General features: G+C 40.2%; 1 protein-coding gene and 1 long non-coding RNA gene across 3 annotated transcripts; both read right to left on the minus strand.

The window, feature by feature from the left end:
* Positions 1 to 8,517: 8,517 nt before the first annotated feature.
* Positions 8,518 to 16,882, minus strand: LOC102697478 (proteinase-activated receptor 1-like). Its single transcript, XM_015365661.2, has 2 exons — positions 16,680 to 16,882; positions 8,518 to 10,669 (listed from the first exon to the last, which is right to left on the minus strand). Exons 1-2 carry the CDS (start codon positions 16,750 to 16,752, stop codon positions 9,633 to 9,635), a joined length of 1,110 nt encoding a protein of 369 aa, XP_015221147.2. The 5' UTR covers positions 16,753 to 16,882; the 3' UTR covers positions 8,518 to 9,632.
* Positions 16,883 to 19,832: 2,950 nt separating this feature from the next.
* On the minus strand, positions 19,833 to 22,089 carry LOC138237849 (uncharacterized). Of its 2 annotated transcripts, XR_011189160.1 has the most exons (3): positions 21,760 to 22,089; positions 21,380 to 21,472; positions 19,833 to 20,544 (listed from the first exon to the last, which is right to left on the minus strand). It is a non-coding gene; the product is annotated as an uncharacterized lncRNA (long non-coding RNA). The 2 variants fall into 2 exon arrangements; XR_011189159.1 differs by lacking the exon at positions 21,760 to 22,089 and having other exon boundaries at positions 21,380 to 21,746.
* Between the last annotated feature and the right edge of the window lie 236 nt (positions 22,090 to 22,325).

Below are 22,325 nucleotides of genomic sequence, written 5' to 3' on the forward strand. Positions count from 1 at the left end.
GGCAGAATTAAGTGTTTCTGAGCTTTCCCAAATGAGGCCCCATGTCTATGTTCATCTCTGTGGTGCAGCCACAGAGAAACTATTCATGCAGGCTGATTTAGGGTTCCTTTGATAAGGACAGCTCCCAAAGGGGGATGCACTTAGCTAAGCCTGGCTATCATGATCAACGGTCATCCATTGGCGCCTATCTGTCTAGGGAGTGCCAGTTGGACATCTGGACTGCATTCCTAAGTGTCAGGAGTAAGTGACTCATATCTCACCTTGATCAACCAATCAGGGACTGGTAGGGCCGAGTAACCCACGTGGGAATCTGATGCCCATGGAACTTTCAGCCAATCAATGAGCTGAAGTTCCTCCAGGTAAAAACAGGCAACACAGAGAGCCTGAGAGATTCAGATTCAAGATTCAGTAAGATTCTGGAGAGGATTCTGTGGACTGTTCTAAAGGGAATTCAAAGGAGAATTCCAGGGCAGGACGGCCCAGGAGCAGAAGGCTCCCAAGGGCAGGACATTCTCGCAGCGCGCCTCCTGACCATCCTGAGACTCAGCCCGGACAACCACGGAACGGCCAGTGTGTCCGAGTGCCAGAACTTTCCTTTGTTCTGAGAGTCTAGAGCGGAGGTTGCCAGAGAATAACCAGAGGATCCACCCGAGGTTAGCACCAGCAGCAGGCCTCGTGAACAGGTCGGGACTGTGGACAGCTGAATCACTATTCAGAACTAACTATTCATCAGGAACGAACTGGTCCTCTTCCTGACTTGCTGGGACCCACAGTCATCTTTTCTCCTGTGCACAACCTTTGCTAGTTAAAGCCAACAGCGAGCATCAGCAGCGCACCGTCGCAAGCCGCACAGCACAGCCTGGCACGGAGCCAGAGAGCGCGGATTGGACAGCAAGAGCCTGCAACTGTTTCTTTGTGCCCGCAGGAGATCTGAATCCCCAGAAATTGGATGAGTATTCAACTTCAATGCATTACAGCTCGAGAATTCAATTGTTATCCCAACCAGTTGATATCAATTTAATTCCTAAGAGTTATGTACTTGTTTTGAGTATCTAATGTAGAAGTTATAACCAAGTGCATTTACGAAACGGTCTAAATGAATGATATACTGAACGTTTGTCCTCTTGATATGTGTAACACTTTGTAACTGACTGAATATATACCTTTTGTATTCTGATAACCCTCTCGATAAGATCTGTTAGTTTTACATGCATATTCTATGTATTAATAAATGTATCCTCGTGTATTAGTACCTGTGTGTGTGCGTTGTTGAGTTATGTCGCATGGTTGGACTCTAAAGCCATCAAAAGAATCAACTTTGTGATTTACTGCTGCAATTAATAATTGTCTCAGTAAATGCCCGAACCCTACAGAACTGGTGCCTTCAGAGAGCCACTATGATTACATATTTGGCGTCCCTGAGCCGGGTTTCTTACACTACCCTGGTGATTTCTGTTGTAATTAATATAATATCTTTAAATATACTTTAAGTAAAAGACATACTGTATACTGTATATAGCATAATATTAGTGTCACATCAAGAAAACATCTAATATGTTCAAACAATATTTTGTCATGTTAATAAAAGGGTTTCTGCTATATAGTGCACTGTATAATCCATCCATAATACTAAACTGCTTTTCCATACAGATGATCAACGAGCCTAATCTGCCTGAAATCCCACATGGACATGTGAAAACATGCAAATTCCACAAAAAGGTACATCAGGCTATTATTGACCCTAAGCCCCAAAGGATATGAGGAAGCCATACCACTGTTGTGTTATATATCCAATCCTGGATCCAATATCCAATAGTAAGTATTTATGCCTCTTATTAATACACAATTTAATAAATGGCTTTTTTGCATACATTACAAAAAGTATGGAACATTTCATTTATTATAAAAAGAAACACTGTCACTATGTTTTCCATCTCTGACTTCCATCTTCCAAGGTGCCTAGATCCCACTCTTCCACTACATACAGCAAGGCCCTCTCACGTCCGTATGAAGTGTGCACGAAAGTAAACTATTTAGTGACTAGTGAGTCAGAGTTTTTGGCTGTAGTATCTAACCTGGCCTTTCCCTCCCACACAAACTGCTTTAACCAGATGCTTTAACGAGTGCTGACATGCCCAGCAGTGGCAGAATGGCTGATATGTCCCCGTCTGAGTATGAAAGTAGGCTGCAGGTTCTTCCCTAACTGCACTTAATTACTTTCTAGCAATGTGAAGGACCTGGAAGAGTGAAGATAGTCCTTCACAGACCCTTTGTAATAAAAAAAACTACCTAAGAGCACTGTATTTTACTGTGGTCTTTCTGTAGTTTCTATTTATCTATTTGTTGGCAGTTCAACAGTGTTGTCGGGTTAAGGCAAAACTTTAGCTCTCTTCTGATGTCCATCTGCCACTATATGTAATATGTATGCAAACACAGTAAACAGCTTGAGTCTCCTTGCTTACTGGTCTCTGCCCAAGCAGACAAAGTGACATGTGTTTCAGGGGGACTCCCCCATAAATAAGGTGGTGCTCCCAAGTTGTTACCAGGGACACAAGTATAGATAAAAACTGATCTGATGAAAAGGCCATACTACTAACCATCCTCTTTCAGTGTTGTATGAACTGCTGTCATCTGCTTCCACTCCCACTTGTATTGCTGTAGGACCCATTGACTGACTCTTTCACTTCTTGGTCTGGATCTCTGTCCGAGCTCACTCTCAATTCCCAGACAAGGACTAGTAACCGTCAGGACATTGTGGATGAACAGAGACTGACTCCAAGTCTCCCAGTCTCTGACTCCTGTGCTGTGAGGTCTGGTGATATACTCTCTACCTTTGAACCAGGAGAGCCTGGAATATCTCCCCACTTCAGAGATGTCTTCACCTCTTAGGTCAGTCACATAATGAGACCACCAGCATGCTCTCCTCCTCTGGGTCAAAAGTTAGGATGCCCACTCTCTCATAGCTTTGGACAATTACGCATTTTTCTCAGAAAGCTTTCTGATGGTCTCACCTGAGTTTAAAGCTACACCTCTTCAGGGATGCTGCAAAATCTTCAGGTGTTCTGCTGCCTTCTGACTGGCCAGGATGCACAGCGTTACTGCAGGGGCTTATGCCTTTTTGCATGCCTCACTGCTACAGTTATACCATGCTCTGCTACTGGTGGGCAGTTCAGCCAGTCTGGAGGAAAGTTAGTCCCACATGGGACTCACCCACATCACCACATGTGAAGTCTGACTTCTCCCAGTTCTTCCAAATTTGCTCCTCTGTCCAGCTGACTAGACTCTGTATCTCATGTGGGCATCTCTGTCTCCAGGACTTAATGGTAGGTACTGTGCACCTCTCCTAACTGATCTGGCATTTTCCACTTCCAGGAAGCTTCCAGACATCACTTCTGATTGCTTGCCACTCTTTAAGCCCAAGCAGTGAGGTCTACTTCTCTCTTGATATACAGTCTTCTCAATGTGAAGATCATTGCCACCACCTAAAAGTCCACTACAGTATATATTAGTCTACTCAAGTCAGTCTGGTAGATTTCTAAATTTCAATTTCATCCAATACATCACTGAGAGAGCAGTTCCTCTTTTGCTGAGGTTGCAGGCTTCTGTTTCACTATTTATATCTCCCAATTTTCCATAGATTATCCATTTTAGTATTTTGTTCCATTAAAACTGCTCAGGTAAATGGTCCTGACAGGAACATTTTTCCTAAGACCTACTTTCCTTATGTATTAATACAGTATAAAGCATATGCACAAATACTGTTATAGCAATGGCAATGTGTACATTGCTTTGTACAAATAATGTACCAAAAGAGTCCCTATAAAATCTGGCAACATTTCAGATTCACTTCCATGATAATACTTTGATTCCTACTCCACGGCATATTATATTATATATTAATTGTCCACTTTTTAGTTTTACATTAAACCACATAGCTGTGTTGCAGATGATCAGGATTAAAATCAATAATTCATTAAGTACTTTTGTCTGGCTTTTTCACCCACGACAAAAGTGTATACACTGTACTTCATCATATGAGGAGTCTACAGTACTAACTTCTACTTGTGCTCTTTCCTGCATTACTTGCTCTATAGCCAGATCTATTAAGTCTATTATCCAAAACAATTAAAAGCTGGAATTGCTTTTGATACATTATTGGTTCCTATTATGCAATGTGTTTTAATGGATGTTTATATGCTTTCAATTTCAGTATGGAAATAACTCTACTTGTACTTCTATTGGAAGATAGTAGGATATGGTGAGCTACTGTAGTATTGTATTGATAACCTGAACCAAGCAATAAATGCACCATATGAACCTATGTGACTTCACTCACAGAATTGGTTTCTTTGCCTATCAGAATATTTCTTAATTTAGTTTTGCAATGTATTTTAGATATATTTGGGATATATTATTGCATCTGTTACATTATTTAATTATTAGTCTGCTCAGCATATACATATCCAGGGAAGATTATAATATATACAAAGTTGGCACTTTATGTAAGCACAAGAAAAGCTACCACGCAAGTAAAATAAAAGAACGATCTCACAGTTTAGCTACAAAGATGGTATTGCCATCCACATGCTCAGCAAAACGATACACAAATGTAAGAACTAAAAAATTAGAAATTTTTCTACAAAGTAGAAATGTAATCACCCTATTGGTATGTTTTCAATGTTCACGAGAACTGTAAACCATTAGTGTAACACAAAGCAGTTGCTGGGGATATAATTGAGTTCACAGATACTGTCTAAACAAATAAACTGATGCTGTTAGGTCGGCAGGGACTGAGCAGTTCCACTTTCAGTGGGTAGTTTCTTCCAACACTGAGGAGCAAGGAAGGACAATGAATGGGCTCTGATGTGGGTGAATGGAGTTTGAGTACATTAGAGATGATGCAGAGCGAGCTGGAGAGGGTTTGAGGAAAGAGGAGGGATAGAAAACAGGCCATTTCAAAGTGACAAACGAGACTTTGTTTGTTCTTGCCTACCACTCGTTCTTTGCCCCAGTTGTGCTAGTTCTTTGCTACTGTAGCTTAGATTCAGATGTACTGCTTATCAATGTAGCCAGCAGAGGGAGTGAGGAAATGGGGTGAGAAAACCAGGAATAGAAAAGACAGATAGACAGGGAGATAGTGCTGACTAGAAAGCAGGACAAGGGGGTATTTACCACAGCGCAGACTAGTCTTTGCTCAGAATCCTTAATAACCAAGGTGGCGGATTCAGCAAATATTTACTCAAGGAGAAGAAGTGACATGTGCACAGCAGCGAAGACACGTGTTGGGAATAGGAGAGGAAGCAGCTGAGAGTGACACTGACGTTCTTGGCAGAGGAGGGGGATAGGGTGGTGGCAGAGTGAAGAGGAAAAGAGATCAGCAAAGGGGAGGCAGAGGAAGGAGAGGAGCGGAAGTCAGATTTTGAGTGGTTCCATTTGGGATGTGAGGGATTCCAGGTGGAAATGGCTAAGAAACAGGAAGAGATATATAAATAGACATAAGTATCCCAGAGGAAAGAGAGGAAGAACTGAGCATAAAAATGAACTGAAGAGCTGAAGGAGAAGGTGAGAGGAGTCTATGAGCAAGTGTAGAGAGTGGAAATAGCAGGGAGCCCACTGTGGTAGAGGCCTGTCTACATGTTTTGGGGATCCATGTTGGGGCACATAAAGACCAGTGAGTAAATTTTGAATCCAATGTAGGACATCTAGGAGTTCCAGTGACTTCAATCCTTCAAAGGAATGGACAAGTAGAGTGCATCCTCCTCACTTTTTAGCTCATCAGTGTGCAAGCTTGTATGCTGGTTATCTGGGTGAGTAATCTTGGCATAACCCTGGAGCACTGCAGGCCTGTAGACATGCCTTATAAGTGCATTGAAAGTAATGTGTTGAGAAATAAAAGCTTTGCTCCAGACCACATGATTCAAATGGAGTGAGATAAAAAGGCAATTGCGAATACATTTTGAGACTGAAACTTGCTCCTCCTAGATGAAGTACAGCTGAGCATTTTGCACCCATCAGAAGCAAGATAACTGCCTAGGGACTGGCCTTAAAATGTGCAGGAAAAGATCTCTGAAGTACTTTATAGCACGCAAATAAGGGCTTGTCTGAGCTGCACCCCAACCAACAAGCTCACTATATTGTTCATTGCAAAGAGTGGGGAGCAGAAAGAACTGAACTCTGGCTCTTCAGGTTCAGTGTGTGGTGGGGGAGCTGGAGAAGCAAAAGCAGGGTTCTGCATCACTGCTCCCAGATGTAGAAGGATGTCATAGCCCCATTGACTAACCAGATTTCGTTGTTGTATGATCACAATGAAGCAACCATAAAGGAGCAGTGGGTTAATGGTGCAATAAGAACAGATACAATATTTGTGCAGACTCATGCAAAAATTTGTATAACCTGGAATGCTGTAAATTATGGGCAAGACTGATCTTTTTGTATTCAGATGAGGGGCTAGTGGTTAGTGGTTAGTGCTGCTATGTCACAGCTCTTGACTTCTGTATTTGTGTCTGAGCTGCCTGTCTGTGTAGACGTTACATGTACTCCCAACAATCATGTGATTTTTCACCAGGTGCTCTGGCTTTCACCCATAGTCTATTATGATGCGGTCTAGGCTGATTGACAACTCTAAATCAGTTTTTTTTTCCCAAGGTGAGCTGCCTTTAATTTTATGAAAAAACATAAGATTGTTTCGGTAAATTTACAGTAAATGGCAAGTATTAGTCACCTCTTCTTGTGGTTCACCCTCAACAAAGCCTTCTCACTTGAAATCCTGTTGTAAAATTCACATTGAAGTGAATGAGTGAATGGTGGTTTTCTATACTTTATATCCTGGGGATGCCAGTGTGTATGTCAAGACCACTAACCGGCCCAGACCAGCTTCCAAGAGGGCTAATCAGTTCCAGCAGCAGGGTGTTAATTACAAATTTCTCATCAGACGCCTTACCGTGCAGCAGGCTGCATTATTTAAGCTTCCCTTACCCGTGTATCGCTGCTCGGTATTGAGTTCTCTTCTTGTCGCTCTACCTAGCGTTCCTTTTCCTTTTGCCTTACTGGAATTTTGACTTCACCTTTTGCCTTCGGACTTTGGTTCTCGTCTCGCCCCTTGGATTGCTTGCTACCTGTGACTATTTTCGGATTTCACCCTGCCGCTCTTGTTTCGACCTTGTACCTGTCTCTCGTTCTGGATAGTTGGCCACCAGTGCCTTTACCGGATCTTGACCTACTGTACCTTACGCCTTCGGACTACGACTCAGCTCCAGGTTTTGCTCTGTTCGCTTACTCGCCTCCCAAGGACTCCTGCATCTGCATCAGATCCTTTTTCACCACTACCTAGCTTCGGTACAGTGTATTCAAGACCTTGTTGGTTTTGGATTTACAGTATGTTTGCATTGCAAGCCACTTGTTTCATAGTAGTGGCAAGATATGCTTACATCCTCTTCTACAGTAGAAACTTGCAGATGAATTATTCTGAGAATTCTTTTATAGCCTTCTTCCAATTTGTGGAGGTCAATGATCATTTCCCTGCAGTCTTTGAACAGCTCATTGTCCTCAGCCATGATGATGATCCTACTATTGAAATATTTTTATTACTTCCTTTCACATCCCAGTGAAACATGAAACCTTTAGAAGTTTCTACATGGTTGAAGACCCATCCATTGCACTTTCAAAGAGCAGAACGAATTTTTGATTAGCATTTGTTGAATTGTATTTAAAGTAATACTTAAAGATGTGAATAAATGTGATTTGCTTTTTTTCTAGAGTTCAGCTAATTGTTTTTTCAGGGCAAATATGATTTTGTTTTGTGCAATATGGTTGCATGTACTACTTGTGCTATATAACAATCCTTCATGGTTTTAGTTTCCTGTTCCTTATTCCCTGCCCTGCCGGTCCCGACCCGGTTCTTGTTTTAACTTCGGATGGATCCCCTGGTCTAGGACTCTGCCTCCACGGCCGAAACGTTGTGTTCTCTTTCTTCTTTTTTTCAGCATGGAATAAACCTATTACTTGTTCCTTTGCAGCCTACGCATGCTGACGCAGCTACCCACCTGAACTACTACCGCCTTCTCTTGCATGACTATTTTCCCTATTGCATCCTCACAATTCAGATCGTGTCGTCCGCATAGGGCCTCGAAAGAACCGGATCGTGACATAGCCTAAATGGACTGGCATCCCATCCCGGATTGGAATTCATGAAGCAGATTTTCATCTCTCGACCACCTTTTCATCTCCCCTATACCCCTTCTCTTTCTTTATTTTCTTCCCTGTCTAATTTCTTTGCCTCCTCTTCCTGCTTTGTCCATCTAAGCTCCCCCCTAACCTCTCCAGACTACTACTGTATGTGATATGCAAATGTGAGAGCTTTTAACATTTTCCTTCCTACATTTTATTATCAATGATCAATTTGAAAGTTTTTCAAACTTTAAATAAATACATACACATGTACCTGTAAAATTGCAAGACACCTAGTGGAAGCAGTGATTTATTTTTCTGGAAATTAATAAACAACACTTACTACATGAATCTGTAAATATTTTTTTATTGTTTTAAACAATTTAATTTTTCTGTTAAATGATTTATACATAGGAATCTTGCAGAGCTCTCGAAACCATTGTTATCTGAGTAAAGCATTGCAGGAGTACATCTTACACAATTCTCCATATGCAACTGTATTCTTTACGGTATAGCAGAATATACAATTCATGAGGCAAACACTGGTATATTACATGCTGAAAAGAGAAGAAAGAAAACAACGTTTCGGCCGTGGAGCCTTCTTCAGGTGTGAGAAAGACAGGGCAGTAAGCAAAGGTAATGTAGCAGGAGAACAAAAGCTGGGAGAGAGGAGGAGCGAGAGGGGGGAGCACGGGACATAAAGAGAGGCCAATCAGGAGGTGTGAAGTCGGGATAGGTGAAGAGAGGTTTTAAATGAAACCTACAATGAATAGAGAGAATTTAGAAGAAAAGTAGCCTGTCGTTAAGAGAAGGGGGAAGGGCGAAATAACATTATGACCTAAGTTATGCCAGCCACATGCTCAGATTAAAAAAAAATATTTTAAATGAACAGAACCATGAAACTGAGGTTTTTACTAATTCCAGAAGGAGACTTGGGCTCAATAATAACCTGTTATCTGGATCATTCAACGCAAAATGAAAGTCAAATCAGAGATAATGAAAGTTTTGGGACCAAAAGAAAATATGCTGGGTTAATTTGGAAATATTTACCAAAGCCCTTCATTAAAAGTTTACTGTCACAAAAGTGAAGCAGATCACATTTCTTGTTATGGTAAATAAACACATTACAAATCCATTTGGAAGTCCAGTATTGATTACATTCTATACTTAATTTCCATTACTTACACATCATTCTCATTTATAATTAATTTTACCATACGTATGGTGAAATTGCATTAAAAGAGACAAGCCCTGTATTTGGAAAGCACAACTCCTTTCACATTTGACATGTATAATTATTTAGATCAATATGGCTTATAATTTAATTATAATACTCCAGAATAAAAGGAGAATATTCCAATTTATCCTTGAAACCATTTACCATGTTTTGGGTGTATCACATTTCTATCAACAAATCCTATCAAGCTGAGGTGTTCAAACAATCACTGTCTTATGCTGATCAACCTTTATTTTAAGGTTTTCATTTCACTGCTCCAGGTTCTTTCGGATTGTGTGCTGCTGATCGTCTGTAGATTACTCTTACACTGCAGGAGACTATGGACTTTCTTCTGGTATTGTGAAGACCCAAAGTAATAAACCACAGGGTCCAGACAGCAGCTCACACTGCCAATACACATGGAGAGAAGAAAGGCCATGTAGGACTTATCATTGTATCCAGTGGCAAACTGAGCATAGTGAATGAGCAAGACAATGTTAGTTGGCAGGAAACAAACAACAAAAACAGTGAAAACAGTAATGGCCATGAAAATTGCTCTTGACTTCTTGGTCCTGTTGGCTGCATTGGAAGCCTTGAGGCACCGAATGATACGGACGTAACAAACAGTGATACAAATCAACGGTATGTAGAAAAAAATGGAGCAGAAAATTGGAAAGAAGTAAAGGTAGTAACCCTTAAGCTCTTCAAATTTCAGCACATCATGGCAGGTAGTAATGTTCAGTTCCGATACATCGACAGTCTGCTCAGATAGGAGAATGGGCATGACTCCGCCAATGGCGAGCAGCCACATGGTGCAACACACAATCATGGCATTCTTCCGTCTGCGCCAGGTGAGAGACTTCATGGGATAAACCACAGCCAGTAAGCGGTCCACACTTATACACATCACAAGCAGAACAGAGCAGTACATGTTGCAGTAGAAGGCAAAAGTTACTATGCGGCACATTGCAGGTCCATATCCCCAGTTATTGCCATTGAAATGGTAAGAAATCTTAAAGGGAAGGAGAAGGACAAACAGCAAGTCGGCAACTGCCAGATTCAGCATGTATATCGCTGCTGGCTTCTTCGGACGAATTTTCAAGATGAACATGAAGATTGCAATGGCATTCAGGGGACAGCTGATGATGAACACCAGTGTATAAACAGTAGGGATAAGAATGGTCATCAGAGGTCCAGTGAGATATTCCTTGGCCTCCTTTGGTATGTTCCCACGTGTTGTATTATCAACAGGGCTGAAAATCAATGGAAAATTTCGATCTTGGATCTCTGAAATGGAAAAATACAATTAATGGATTTGTTCAAATTAATTAAAGTAATAAAATGTATTAAGTGTCATTCCCACTTTAGGAGGCAGGGGTAATGATAATGATGATGAACAAAACTAAGCATTAATAAAAAGCAATTGTCACGAAAGTCGGAAGGGATGAACCGTGAAGAGGCAGAAGAGCGGAAAAAGACACATATGCATAGTTGTGGAACGGGGGATTAGCCCGGGCTCAGCAGTTCAGGAGTCGAATAGAAACTAGGGCCGGGCGATAATTCGATGACGATAATTATCGCAATATAATTTTCCTTGATATAATTTTAACAAAAGTTCGATAAATGTTCGATATATATGTTTATGCTTTGCGCATGATAGGCGCATGCGCACAAAATACTGCGCGAGTGCGCGTGCGTGTTGCAGACCGGGCAGCTAACGTGGTGGTGTTTACCCACACGGTGGTGGCTGACAGGATTGTAGTTAGAGCGGAGAAATGAGCGACACTGAAGCAAATGTAGTGCTGCCAATGACCAGCTCGAAGGATGATGACATCATTGACAGAAAAGGTCATTCAACTTCGGTAATTTGGAGATATTTTGGCTTTTTACGATCAGACATAAAACAGAGCACTTTAAACTTTGCAGTCTTTCTGAGCCATCTTCTATGTGTGTTTTATCACACTGCAGTATTTAATTTTTCTATTAAGATATTTATTTGGTAAATTTTACTCAAGCATATTTTGACATAAAAAAGACTTGAATACTCTCTACCTCAGATTTGTTTCTGCTGTTTAGCAAGTGTTTGTTGTGTTCTTAAAATAAAGAGTTGTTTAATTTACCTATTAACTGTCTGGTTTCTTCAACTTTCACTCAGGAGAAAAAAATCTGCCTTTAAACTTGAAAGAAATAATGATTTGCCATTTATCGTGATAATTATCAATATCGACTGATATGAAAATTTTTATCGTGATAATGTTTTTGTCCATATCACCCAGCCCTAATAGAAACCAAAGCCCTCAAGCAGCGGATGTGGGGTGACCTGGTGCTAGGCGGGTCTCAGGACATCCAAACATCAATGCTGAGCGAAGGTGAATCAGTGACCGGGAAATATAAAGCCCCAGAGAGAGAGACACCGAAAGGACAGCAAAGCATCGGAAGCTAGGGACAGGACAGAGTAGGGGCGCCCTCTGGCTGCAGAAACATCTTCATGTTAGTTAAGAGATTTGCAAATGCTCAGGTTGCTCAGTGACAACTTTTTTCTTTTATTTATTTTTTTCATTTGCTTTTGAAAACACGACTGCTTAAGCAAATTACATTATTGATCCCGCATCACGGTACTGCTATAGTTTTCAAGTTCGTAATGTATAAAAAGTAAAATCAGAACAGTAAAAAAGAACTACTGTATACATGTATGTGGGTTTCCTATTTCATGAAATAATTAAATAAACTTCACAACATGGGAAGCACTGCAAGACAGATCATTTTACCTACTGTACACATTTGAACTGCATGACATGAAACATAATGAAGGGAGAGAAGTGTAGAGAATAAAATGAATTAATCTGTCAATATTCTTGAAACTGAGTGAAATGTTACTGGGTGGCATGGTCTATTGTATATATTCATTATATATCTAAGACTAATTAAAAGAAGTCTCATTCTATATTCAAGCACAACCAGTGGGTTCCTTCACTGTCAATTGTCCATAGAACACATGTGTTCAGAGGGGTGGCAGGCTGGAAAAGTGGTTAGCATTGTCTCCTCGCAGAGCTGGGACCCTGGGTTCATTTCCTGACCTGGGGTGCCATCTGAGTGGATTCTATATGTTCTCCCCATGTTTGTGTGAGTTTCCTCTGTTCTCCGGTTTCTGATATACTGTACTGATAGGATTGTTGCCTTCTGAGATGTCCCTGGTGTGTGCGTGTATCTGTGTGTTACTCTCCCGTGACCCTGAATTGGATGAAGGGGCTAGAAAATGGAAGGATGGATGATCAAATGTTTAGCAAGTCATCAAAAGACAAAGAGAACATCTGCATACTCACAGCTTTCACATATTCAATCCTGACCATCCACTCTCCTGCTGCAATCACTGTACTCCACACCAAAAAAGGACAACAGCCGTCTCCACAGTCAGAGCTATATAAGTGCATAGAACTATTTGCATTTCAAACAATGATTATCAACTACTGCAAGCTTCCAGCTACACAATGTGGATTACAGGTCTTGCAGAAATCCCATCCTAATATTTTCAGTAAAAGCAATGAAGCAACAAATCCATGACCATTATAAAGTAGTTAAGAGGAGCTTCTGGATGTCTACTGTCTTAATCATGCTCATCAAGTAGCAGCTTATAATAATAATTGCTTACACTTTTATAGCACTTTTCTGGACACTCCACTCAAAGCGCTTTACAGGTAATGGGGTCTCCCCTCCACCACCACCAATGTGCAGCATCCACCTGGATGATGCGACGGCAGCCATAGTGCGCCAGAACGCTCACCACACATCAGCTGTTAGTGGGGAGGAGAGCAGAGAGTAATGAAGCCAATTCATAGATAGGAGGTCATGATTGGAAAGGGCTAATGGGAAATTTGGCCAGGACGCTGGGGTTACACCCCTACTCTTTTCAAGAAACGCCCTGGGATTTTTAATGACCACAGAGAGTTGGGACCTTGGTTTTATGTCTCATCCAAAGGACGACACCTGTTTACAGTATAGTGTCCCTGTCACTATACTGGGGCATTAGGACCCATGTGGACCACAGGGTGAGCACCCCCTACTGGCCCCACTAATACTTCTTCCAGCAGCAACCTTAGTTTTTCCCAGGAGGTCTCCCATCCAGGTACTGACCAGCCTCACACCTGCTGAGCTTCAGTGGGTTGCCAGTTGTGAGTTGCAGGGTGATATGGCTGCTGGCAGTGTAGTTAATGTAGTAGATGTAGTTATACATTTGTGCAATTAAGTAAATGGTTTATCAGGTCTTATGAGTCAACAGATCTTATGGTCATTGCATCTATCTGGCTCTTTCAGTTGCGAACCTAGGTTTCAGGCTTGGGAAGGCAGGGACAATCTTATTTTTGGAGTGCAACAAGAGCCCTCTTACAGTTTGCTGGTGTGGTCATCTGAAAAGGAAGATCTAGCAGAAGGAATGAATTGCTGGATAGTGAGACATTGGTGGGTAAAATTTCAAAAACAGTTAGAAGCTCTTGCAAAAATGTACTTAATTCTTTTCAGGAAGACACAGTTTAGCGAAGTACATCACAGAATGGACACTGATTTTACAACATACAGTTTATGGCTCTTAACCATTTTGTCTGTGGCCACAAGGCAACCATTATACTGCCTGGAGAAGGGGTTACAACACTACATTCTAAGTGTCAGGACACTTAAACATTATTGTCTTGAAATTAATTATCTGTTCACACACTATCATGCACAGCCTGCATTCATAGTCCTGCATTATCCGAAATAACCTGTGCTCACTGTCCTGAATATGCTCAGGACCGCACAGATATTCAAGTAATTACCCCCCAGAGGGAACCTGGATGCAAAGGCAACATGAAAGAAAGAGGAAGAGGAGGGAGGAGGATGGAATTCAAAACACTTAGATGTTTGTGTTCGTGGTTAGGGATTAAATAGGAAGGAGAAAATTGAATGACAGAGGAAGGGGCGGAGCACACAGGGAACAGATAGGTAGAATGGGAGGATCCTTATGCATAGCCTTGAATCCTGCAGAATGTAGAGTAGCGCAGGGACAATATCCAAAACATGTAGTCCAGGGGCTTGGTCGATTGGAGAAGCAATGAGTCCAGTAACCAGAGAAATCGGAGAAAGACAATCCAAAAAACAGAATCCAAAGAGCGTGGTCAAAAAAAGCAGGAGCAAAGATTAGGAACCAGGAGGTCAGTCAAAAAGGTTGAAACACACACAAGAGAATACTACAGGAAGCTTCTCAATAGTGAGCCTGGGTTGGTGCGTGAGGGAACTTTAAATACTGAAGGGAAAGATGGTTGGACAATTAGTCCAGGAGTGAGAATTTGTGGAATCTGGTGAAAGTGAGAATGTGATGGGTTCAGTTTAGGAATGAGATTGTGAAACAGTGGGTTTGGGAATGTAACGGTGTTAGAGAGAGAGCGTGCTGGGCATGACACATACTGTATAAACCTAGTATTGAGTTACACCAAAGAAATATACCCTCTATTTTATAATGTTCTTACAAACCACCTCATCATACTGCAGGTGTCTCCTTTGCTTGAGATGGACTATCTACTTTTAAAGACTTTGGCAAAATGTTAGGTTTTGTTTCTTTCAAGAAAAAAGAAGGAGTTTCATTTCATGAGTTTCAAAGAACCGTGTAGGACTGGGTCATTTGGTGGGCAAGTAATTTGAGAAAATTACAGATCTGGCATGTATTAACTTCACAAGCAGAGAGAAAGGTTGACTTTTGGGAATGAGGCTACCATTAATTGCAGATTATAATAACCTGTCTTGAGTAATACAGAAGAAAGTTATACATGGGAGTATAGTTTACAGGGTGGTGGAGTTGGAGTCTACAACAAAAGCTGGGGGGGGTGGGGGTGGCAGCAGTCAAGTTCAAATGATCTTCAGCTGTCTTAAATCGAAGTAATTTCCTAATTTTCCATCCATCCATTATCTAAACACTTTATCTAATACTAGGTTGCAGGGTAGCCAGAGCCTACACTGGCAAACAATGGGCAAAAAGCAGTTTACACCTCAGATGGGACACCAGTCCATTGCAGGGCAGACACAGACACAGACACGAACACACTCACACCAGGGCCAGCTTTCCCAGAAGCCAGTAAACCTACTAGTATGTCTTTGAACTGTGGGAGGAAACCGAGCACCCAGAGCATGGGGACTGAATACAAACTCCACACAGATATCCCATCCCAGGTCTGGAATTGAACCCACTGCCCCAGAACTGCAGGGCAGCAATGTGAACCACTGCACCTCCATGAAGCCTTTTCCTCAGTTTAAAAAAATAATACTCTGTGAAAGAAAGTATTCTCCTTTGTATAAGTCTTCTGCATTCCTGCCCTACTGTACGTAATTTCTTCCTTTGCAGCTACCTCTTGGTTCAAACCTCTCTCTGCTTGAGGATGCCAGTTTCCTCCTTCTACAGCAAACAGGTTGGCCCTCAGTCAAATTTACTATTGTATAAGGAAACACTCAAAAAACTTTTTTCAGTAAGTGTAATGCTTAGATGTTGCTATGCTTGGCAACATATGAATTAGTAAAGAAGATTTGAGAAAGCAATGACACAGCAATGCACTTTACTTATTAGTAGGCTTTGTTTTTCAGATTCAAAATGTCTTGCTTTTTCTCAGAAGGGAAAAAACTACTGGAATCTAAAGTCTTTGCTCATTCCTTTTATCTATTATAAAGATAATTATAATGATATTTATATTATATTTCAATTATTATTATTAATACTTACCTGCTATATTGCTTTCGGCTCATGCTTTAATTAGATTTGTCTTTTTTTTACCAAACAATATCTCTAAGTATAAAAAAAAATTAGACGGTATTTTCATTGTATGCATATATTGTTACTGAAGCCACATAACAACAGCCAAAAAGGCGCTCAGGCCACTTTATGAGTGAAAATGTTGAAAACTGATAAAGAAGAGCTGATAAACGTATTGCAATTTTACAATTGTAAATACGTCGCTTGTACTTGTATTCATACTTTGTTGAATTTTATTTTCAGTTTTTATCAAGCATGTTCAAACAAGTCTAAGGCATTTAGATGTCTGTTTCTGAGCTCATTTGACTAAATTCATATTTACATTGTGTCAACTATAGTTGTTAACTATACAATATACAGTATGTGAAGAAGAAGCATTTCATTTCCCGTTTCAGTCTACAAGTACTAATTTAGCATATAGAAATATAGGCATATGCGATTTGTACAATCCATTTGTTTAATAAAATATGCACGGGAAAGTACTGATTAAATAACAAAAAAAATGTTTAAAAAGTGAAGTTTTCTCACCTCCCAATTGCTGTTCAGTTTTAGCAGAAAGTGTTACAAAAATTAAAAGAAAGAGTACTGTATTGAAGCCCATGGTCGTTGTGTTTGCAGTCCTTCTGTTACGTAGTTCTTTGGAAAAAGAATAAAGTATGAAGCCTACACGAGTAATCAACAAAATTATAGCGCTGAGATATTGAAACGCCCTACATCTCTTGCCAGTGCGCTCTGCTAGCTGTCAGTATTACAGTTTCCTTGTATTTATAGCATTACGCAATGCTGCTTTCTACCTCTGGGATACAAACTGAATTACACGTAGGAAAATAAATGACCATCAATCATGAATAGACCTAAATAGACCGATTTTGTCAAAGTTTCCCATTAAATACAGTATACAGAATAGTATAGAAAAGACCATATGAAATAAAAAAGACCGCAATTATTCACCTGTGTTCACATGAGCTGAGAGTAGTAGAAGTTACAATTAGTAACTACAGTACATATATTCACATATACAGTAATATTGTAACAATATGCATATTATTAAATGTTAATATACAGTACCTTCCAGGGTACTGATATATTTGATAGAAAGACTAGTTTCTTGAAATAAATAGGTAGAAACAAAATCAGAAAAAAAGAATAAATCATGTTCTAAGTTATGAAGAATTATCTTGGCTATGATAATTTTTCTGTGGTTGTAAACTTTAGGTTTAGGTGTTTCATTAAATATATTGAATTCCGGACCTGGGGTGCTATCTTCATGGGTTTTGTATTTTCTTCCTGTGTTCAAGTGGGTTTCATCGGGGTGCCCCAGTTTCTCCCCTCAGTCAAAAAACATTCTACAAGGTTAATTGGATTCTGGGAAAATTAACCTAGGTGTGAGGTGTGTCTGTGCCAATGTACAGTATGTCCATCTGCCCTGTGATGGACTGGCGTCCAGTCCAAGGTGTATCTCGCACCTGTTGCTTGTTTGACAGATAGAGTGATGCTGTCCACTCTAGCTCCTCTGCAACCCAGAAGTGAAAGAAAAGGTTAGGAAATTGGCTTCATTACTCTGTTCTCCTCCTCACTGATAGCTGATCTGTGGTGAGCGTTCTGGCGCACTATGGCAGCCGTCGCATCATCCAAGTGTAGCTGCACATTGGTGGTGGTGAAGGGGAGTCCCCATTACATGTAAAGTGCTTTGAGTGGAGTGTCTAAAAAAGCATTATATGAGTGTAAGAAATAATAATAATAATAATAATAATAATAATAATAATAATAATAATAATAATTGTTGTTATTATTATTATTATTATTATTATTATTATTATTATTATTATTATTAAAATGAGTGGAAGGACAGATACATGTATCATAACCGACTCCTGAGGATAATCAATATTGCCCCTTTCAGCTTTACTATTTCCTTGTTATGCCATAGGTTCTTTTGAGTCCATGTTACCATTAATTTGCTATACAGTACCTATTGATTGGGGTCTGCACTTAACTGTGAAAAACATTGCCTTAATTGCAATTGCTTTCACACAACATCTCCCCTTTTGAGAGATGAATTTGAAAACATGGTCATATCATTTTATCTCTTGCCATTAAGCTCTTTCTTAGTCATATTTAAAGTGAAGTAATGAATTTCGGTAATGCATGAAGGCACTCCAGAGAGATTCTAAAAGCAGTAGAGGGGGAAATGTTGCCCAAAACTAAACCTTTGGGTTTTTAATGTGTTGCATAGTGCTATGTCTAAAAACCCAACACTAATGGGAGAGGTCCATTTAAGCAGCAAAAACATTATTCAAATTATTTAATTAAAATGAAAAAAATGGAATGGCATTTACAAGAATAGTTTGAAACTTGTAGCTTGGTGTTGATGAAAGAAATCAGATCTTTGTACTGACTGATCATGTAGGTTTAGGTTGCTCTAATTTTGGGCGGATGACAAACTAATCATAAACAAAATTTTGTGAAAATCCAGTTCCATTATTTATTCAGTCAGGGTTATTTATTAATTGTATAGTTCATGTTCACATTTTTTAATCTATGCTTTCTTGCATTTTGTGCTTTGTTGACTGATTTATCAGAGTTCTTCCGAATTGAAAGTTATAGGAAAATAAATCATAGACTAAGTAAAAGAACTGTATTTGTATTGGGTAAAGAAGGAAGTGTCCATGCCTTTAACACTTTTTTCCTAGAGATTCGTAGTCTCTGAATCACAGTGAACATCACAGTAAATGTCAAAAGGTTATCCTCCTGTGAAAAACAGGATATTCTGATATTCTACTTGCCATATCAATGTGCACTTAAATAGCTACAGTACAAGTTGTTTAGAAGCATGGTTTGTGCATGGTTTGTGTCAGTAGGTGGGTATATCTAAAGTACTTGTTATTTTTCTTCTCACATCTATCAAACAATTAACACTTAGAAAATTTAAGCTCTATCAGTCTGCACGTGTGATGATTGTTATTGGCATACCGAAATACAGACAGAAAATCTGTCTTGTAGGTTTGAGTAGTAAAGAATGATAGTAATATAAATAATTATATTGTTAAAACTCTGTACATGCTGCTAGTGCTAAATATTTACCAGCTTGTTGAAATGCCTTTCTTTCTTGTGATATCTCTGTGATTAGCCCACTTTGCTTTGTTTTTCTGTGTTGTTAGTAAGCTCCATTGGGCTTTTTCGTGTTTTTGTTCTGTTTATATGCTGCCAATCTCAAATATCATTCAGTGCAACTTCATAAGTTACAAAAGATAGATACAGCTACAATAAGGAGAGATATTGAGCCAATATATTTTGATGCATCTCACCCATTGTAGAATCTTTGAACACAATAACACAGGGACAGCTAACAAATGATACACCGTGGAAAAAATAAACTTTGAGTGCCGTGTTCGCTTCCGATTTAGGTTTCATGTAAGACTAATGACTTAAAGGATCCCAGCTGAGTAAAGAATGAGCTGGAGAGACCTGGCCCAGACTAAACTGGCAGATGCAGGAGATGTAGAAGAAGTTTAGCAACAAGCATTGTAAGAACAAGTAGGCTGCAGTGGTGATAATGAGGAGATCCTCAAAAGGTACAGCATGAGTCAGGGTTGTGTGAAAAACCTCATTACCTGGTTGTGAGACAGCGAACAGCATGTAAAAGCTGCTTCCAAAAGCAAAGGACAAGGAAGACACCAGTACGTGAAACATGTGGTCTATATATTGTATACAGAGCCTTGTAAATGTATGAGTTAGAAATTATTTACTATGTACACATTTGTACACATATTTGTACACATATGCATCCATCCATTTTCTAACCACTTTATCCACTACAGGGCTGGAGGAGAGCCAGGGCCTATCCCAGCAAGCAACAGGCACAAGGCACGATACACTCTGGGCAGGACACCAGTCCTTCACAGGGCATGCATTAACACCAGAGGAAGCCTATGCGAACACGAGGAGAACATATTGTCACATTGCGTAGTTCAGGACCCTCAGCAGATGGTATAATCCGGACGTGACTGGAAAAAGACTTTTAGGGAAACACAGCAGGAGGAGGACAGGAAGACCGAAAGGGAGGCGTGACGGCCGTGATCTCGTGCTCAGGGGGCGTGGCGTAGGCGAACAAGTCCAGTGGGAATCCAAGAGGGAAAAACAGGGCGCAATCCAAAATCCAGGTTGCCGGGAGATCCAATCCGAGACAGGCAAGATTATAACCGGAACGGGATCCGGAACAGGGACAGGGAACCAGGAGGATAAAAACACTAATGAGGCCAGGCGCTCCGAAGCCCTGGACGCCGATCAGAAGCCCAAGTCCTCAAGCCGCGGACACAGGGCAACTTGATGGTAGGCGGGCCTCTGGGTGTCCATCTTCCAATGCAGAGCCCGGCATAACGGGAACACCCGCCTTAAATAAAGACGGACAAAACAGGGGGGAGGCGCATGAAATCAACTAAAATACGAAAGAGCCGGAGCTCCCTTAAGAGGTAGGATTACTATCGTGACACATATGGATTCAGAATTGTACCCAGGGCTGCAGTGCTCTGAGACAGCCCAAAAACCATATTTCAGTTTATGAAGTGTTTTCTAATCCTAGGTTAGTGTGAATATAATGAGTTTGTACCTCATAGAGGAATCTAGATTATTGATACAAATTAGCAAATGCACTGGTGCCAATACAGGTGCCTGAAATACTCCATTTTAATTAGGTAACCTTAATCTGTAGTCTTTTGGAAACCATCTTCTTACTGTTCATTAAGCAATTCTTAATCCAGGTACATTCATTGTTTTAAGTGCCTGCTGCCTGCAAGATGAAATCAATCGTATAGGAAGAAAAGCCTTCTGAAAATCTAAATATTCAAAGCCTTATTCCTGTTTTAAAGCATTACTGTTGTCACTATTTAAAGAATTCCAGCAAATTAGATACAAAATACCTACAGTACCTCTTCTACCTCTTGGCTGTCCCATACAATAATACTGCCGTACAGATGGCCCTCTGCAGGAGTTCTAATTGTCACCTCCATGGACTTGCTTGTGATTGAAAGACAAATTTAAATTTCAAAGTGTTCTGTTGTATTTATTTTAGACTCTGTTTTAATATGTAGAGTTTCTCTTTCTATCTTCTATTCTCTCTCCCCCCATCTTTGTTATGTTAGATGTTGTCTTTGCTTTCATCTGTTTCCTATGGTGGTGTGGAGGGTCTTCTGTGGTTTCCTGTGTTACCTTGTGTCTTCTTTACTGACCTTTTCCTGTCTCCTCCATGTTCTCACCAGCTGCTGTGTGATCCAGTTCTCCGTCAGAGACAGAATAGAACCTATGTGCTGGGATTTTGTAGTCTCATTGATTGGTTGAACATATAAATAAGGAAGAAACAAAGACAATGTATTTCAGGACACAGAAATGATTTTATTTCATACACTGCTAGAGTTTTCTGCTCAGTTAACTTCCCTGGCATTGAAACTACAGTTGAACAGGTATGAGGGCTAAAAGCAGTGCAATTCCACTTGTGGTTCTACCGTACAAATAGTGTCAATTTAATACAGCTAAGATGAATAATGAGGGAAAATCGACTATTAGAAAGCTTGGATTTTACTACTAACAGCTTTTAAATTTCACATTTTACCTTCTTCTGTTTCTTCTTCTTTACCATCATCTATTTTCCTTCTGAACCCGAAATTCAAATCTTTTGAGTGCCCCAGAGAACAAAGAGCTGTCTGAGTTCAGTTACAAGGGTATTCTGTTGATGCCTTGTTTACGTTATGGAGACATAAATAGTCCAGCCTTTTGACTTATCTTCCCTCTCTTGAGAGGGTGATGGCCAGTTTCCAGGAGAAGGGGAAATGTCATGGATCCTCTTAAGAGCTGCCTCACTGAGTGATAAGGTATATCTCTTCTTCAGAGATATGCTCTGGGCTGCACGCTCTCACCGTATTGTGAATCTTGATTATTTTAATTTTAGTGGTACCATCTATGTGTAATAATTGTTTTGAAGTTGAGCAATCATCAGACTGAAACCACCAACATTAGAATTAGTCCATCTCAGCACTCTTGCTGCTGCTTTGGTACCATATGTTTTTTTCCCAAACCGTCAACATCTTTTAAATTAAAATTAGGTTGAAATGAAGGACACTGAAATCATCCAGGTTTTGCCAAAAGACGACATACAACTAGAATGCTTCTCAAATCAGG

This window comes from Lepisosteus oculatus, chromosome 3, assembly GCF_040954835.1.
Source record: "Lepisosteus oculatus isolate fLepOcu1 chromosome 3, fLepOcu1.hap2, whole genome shotgun sequence".
Lineage (NCBI taxonomy): Eukaryota > Metazoa > Chordata > Actinopteri > Semionotiformes > Lepisosteidae > Lepisosteus > Lepisosteus oculatus.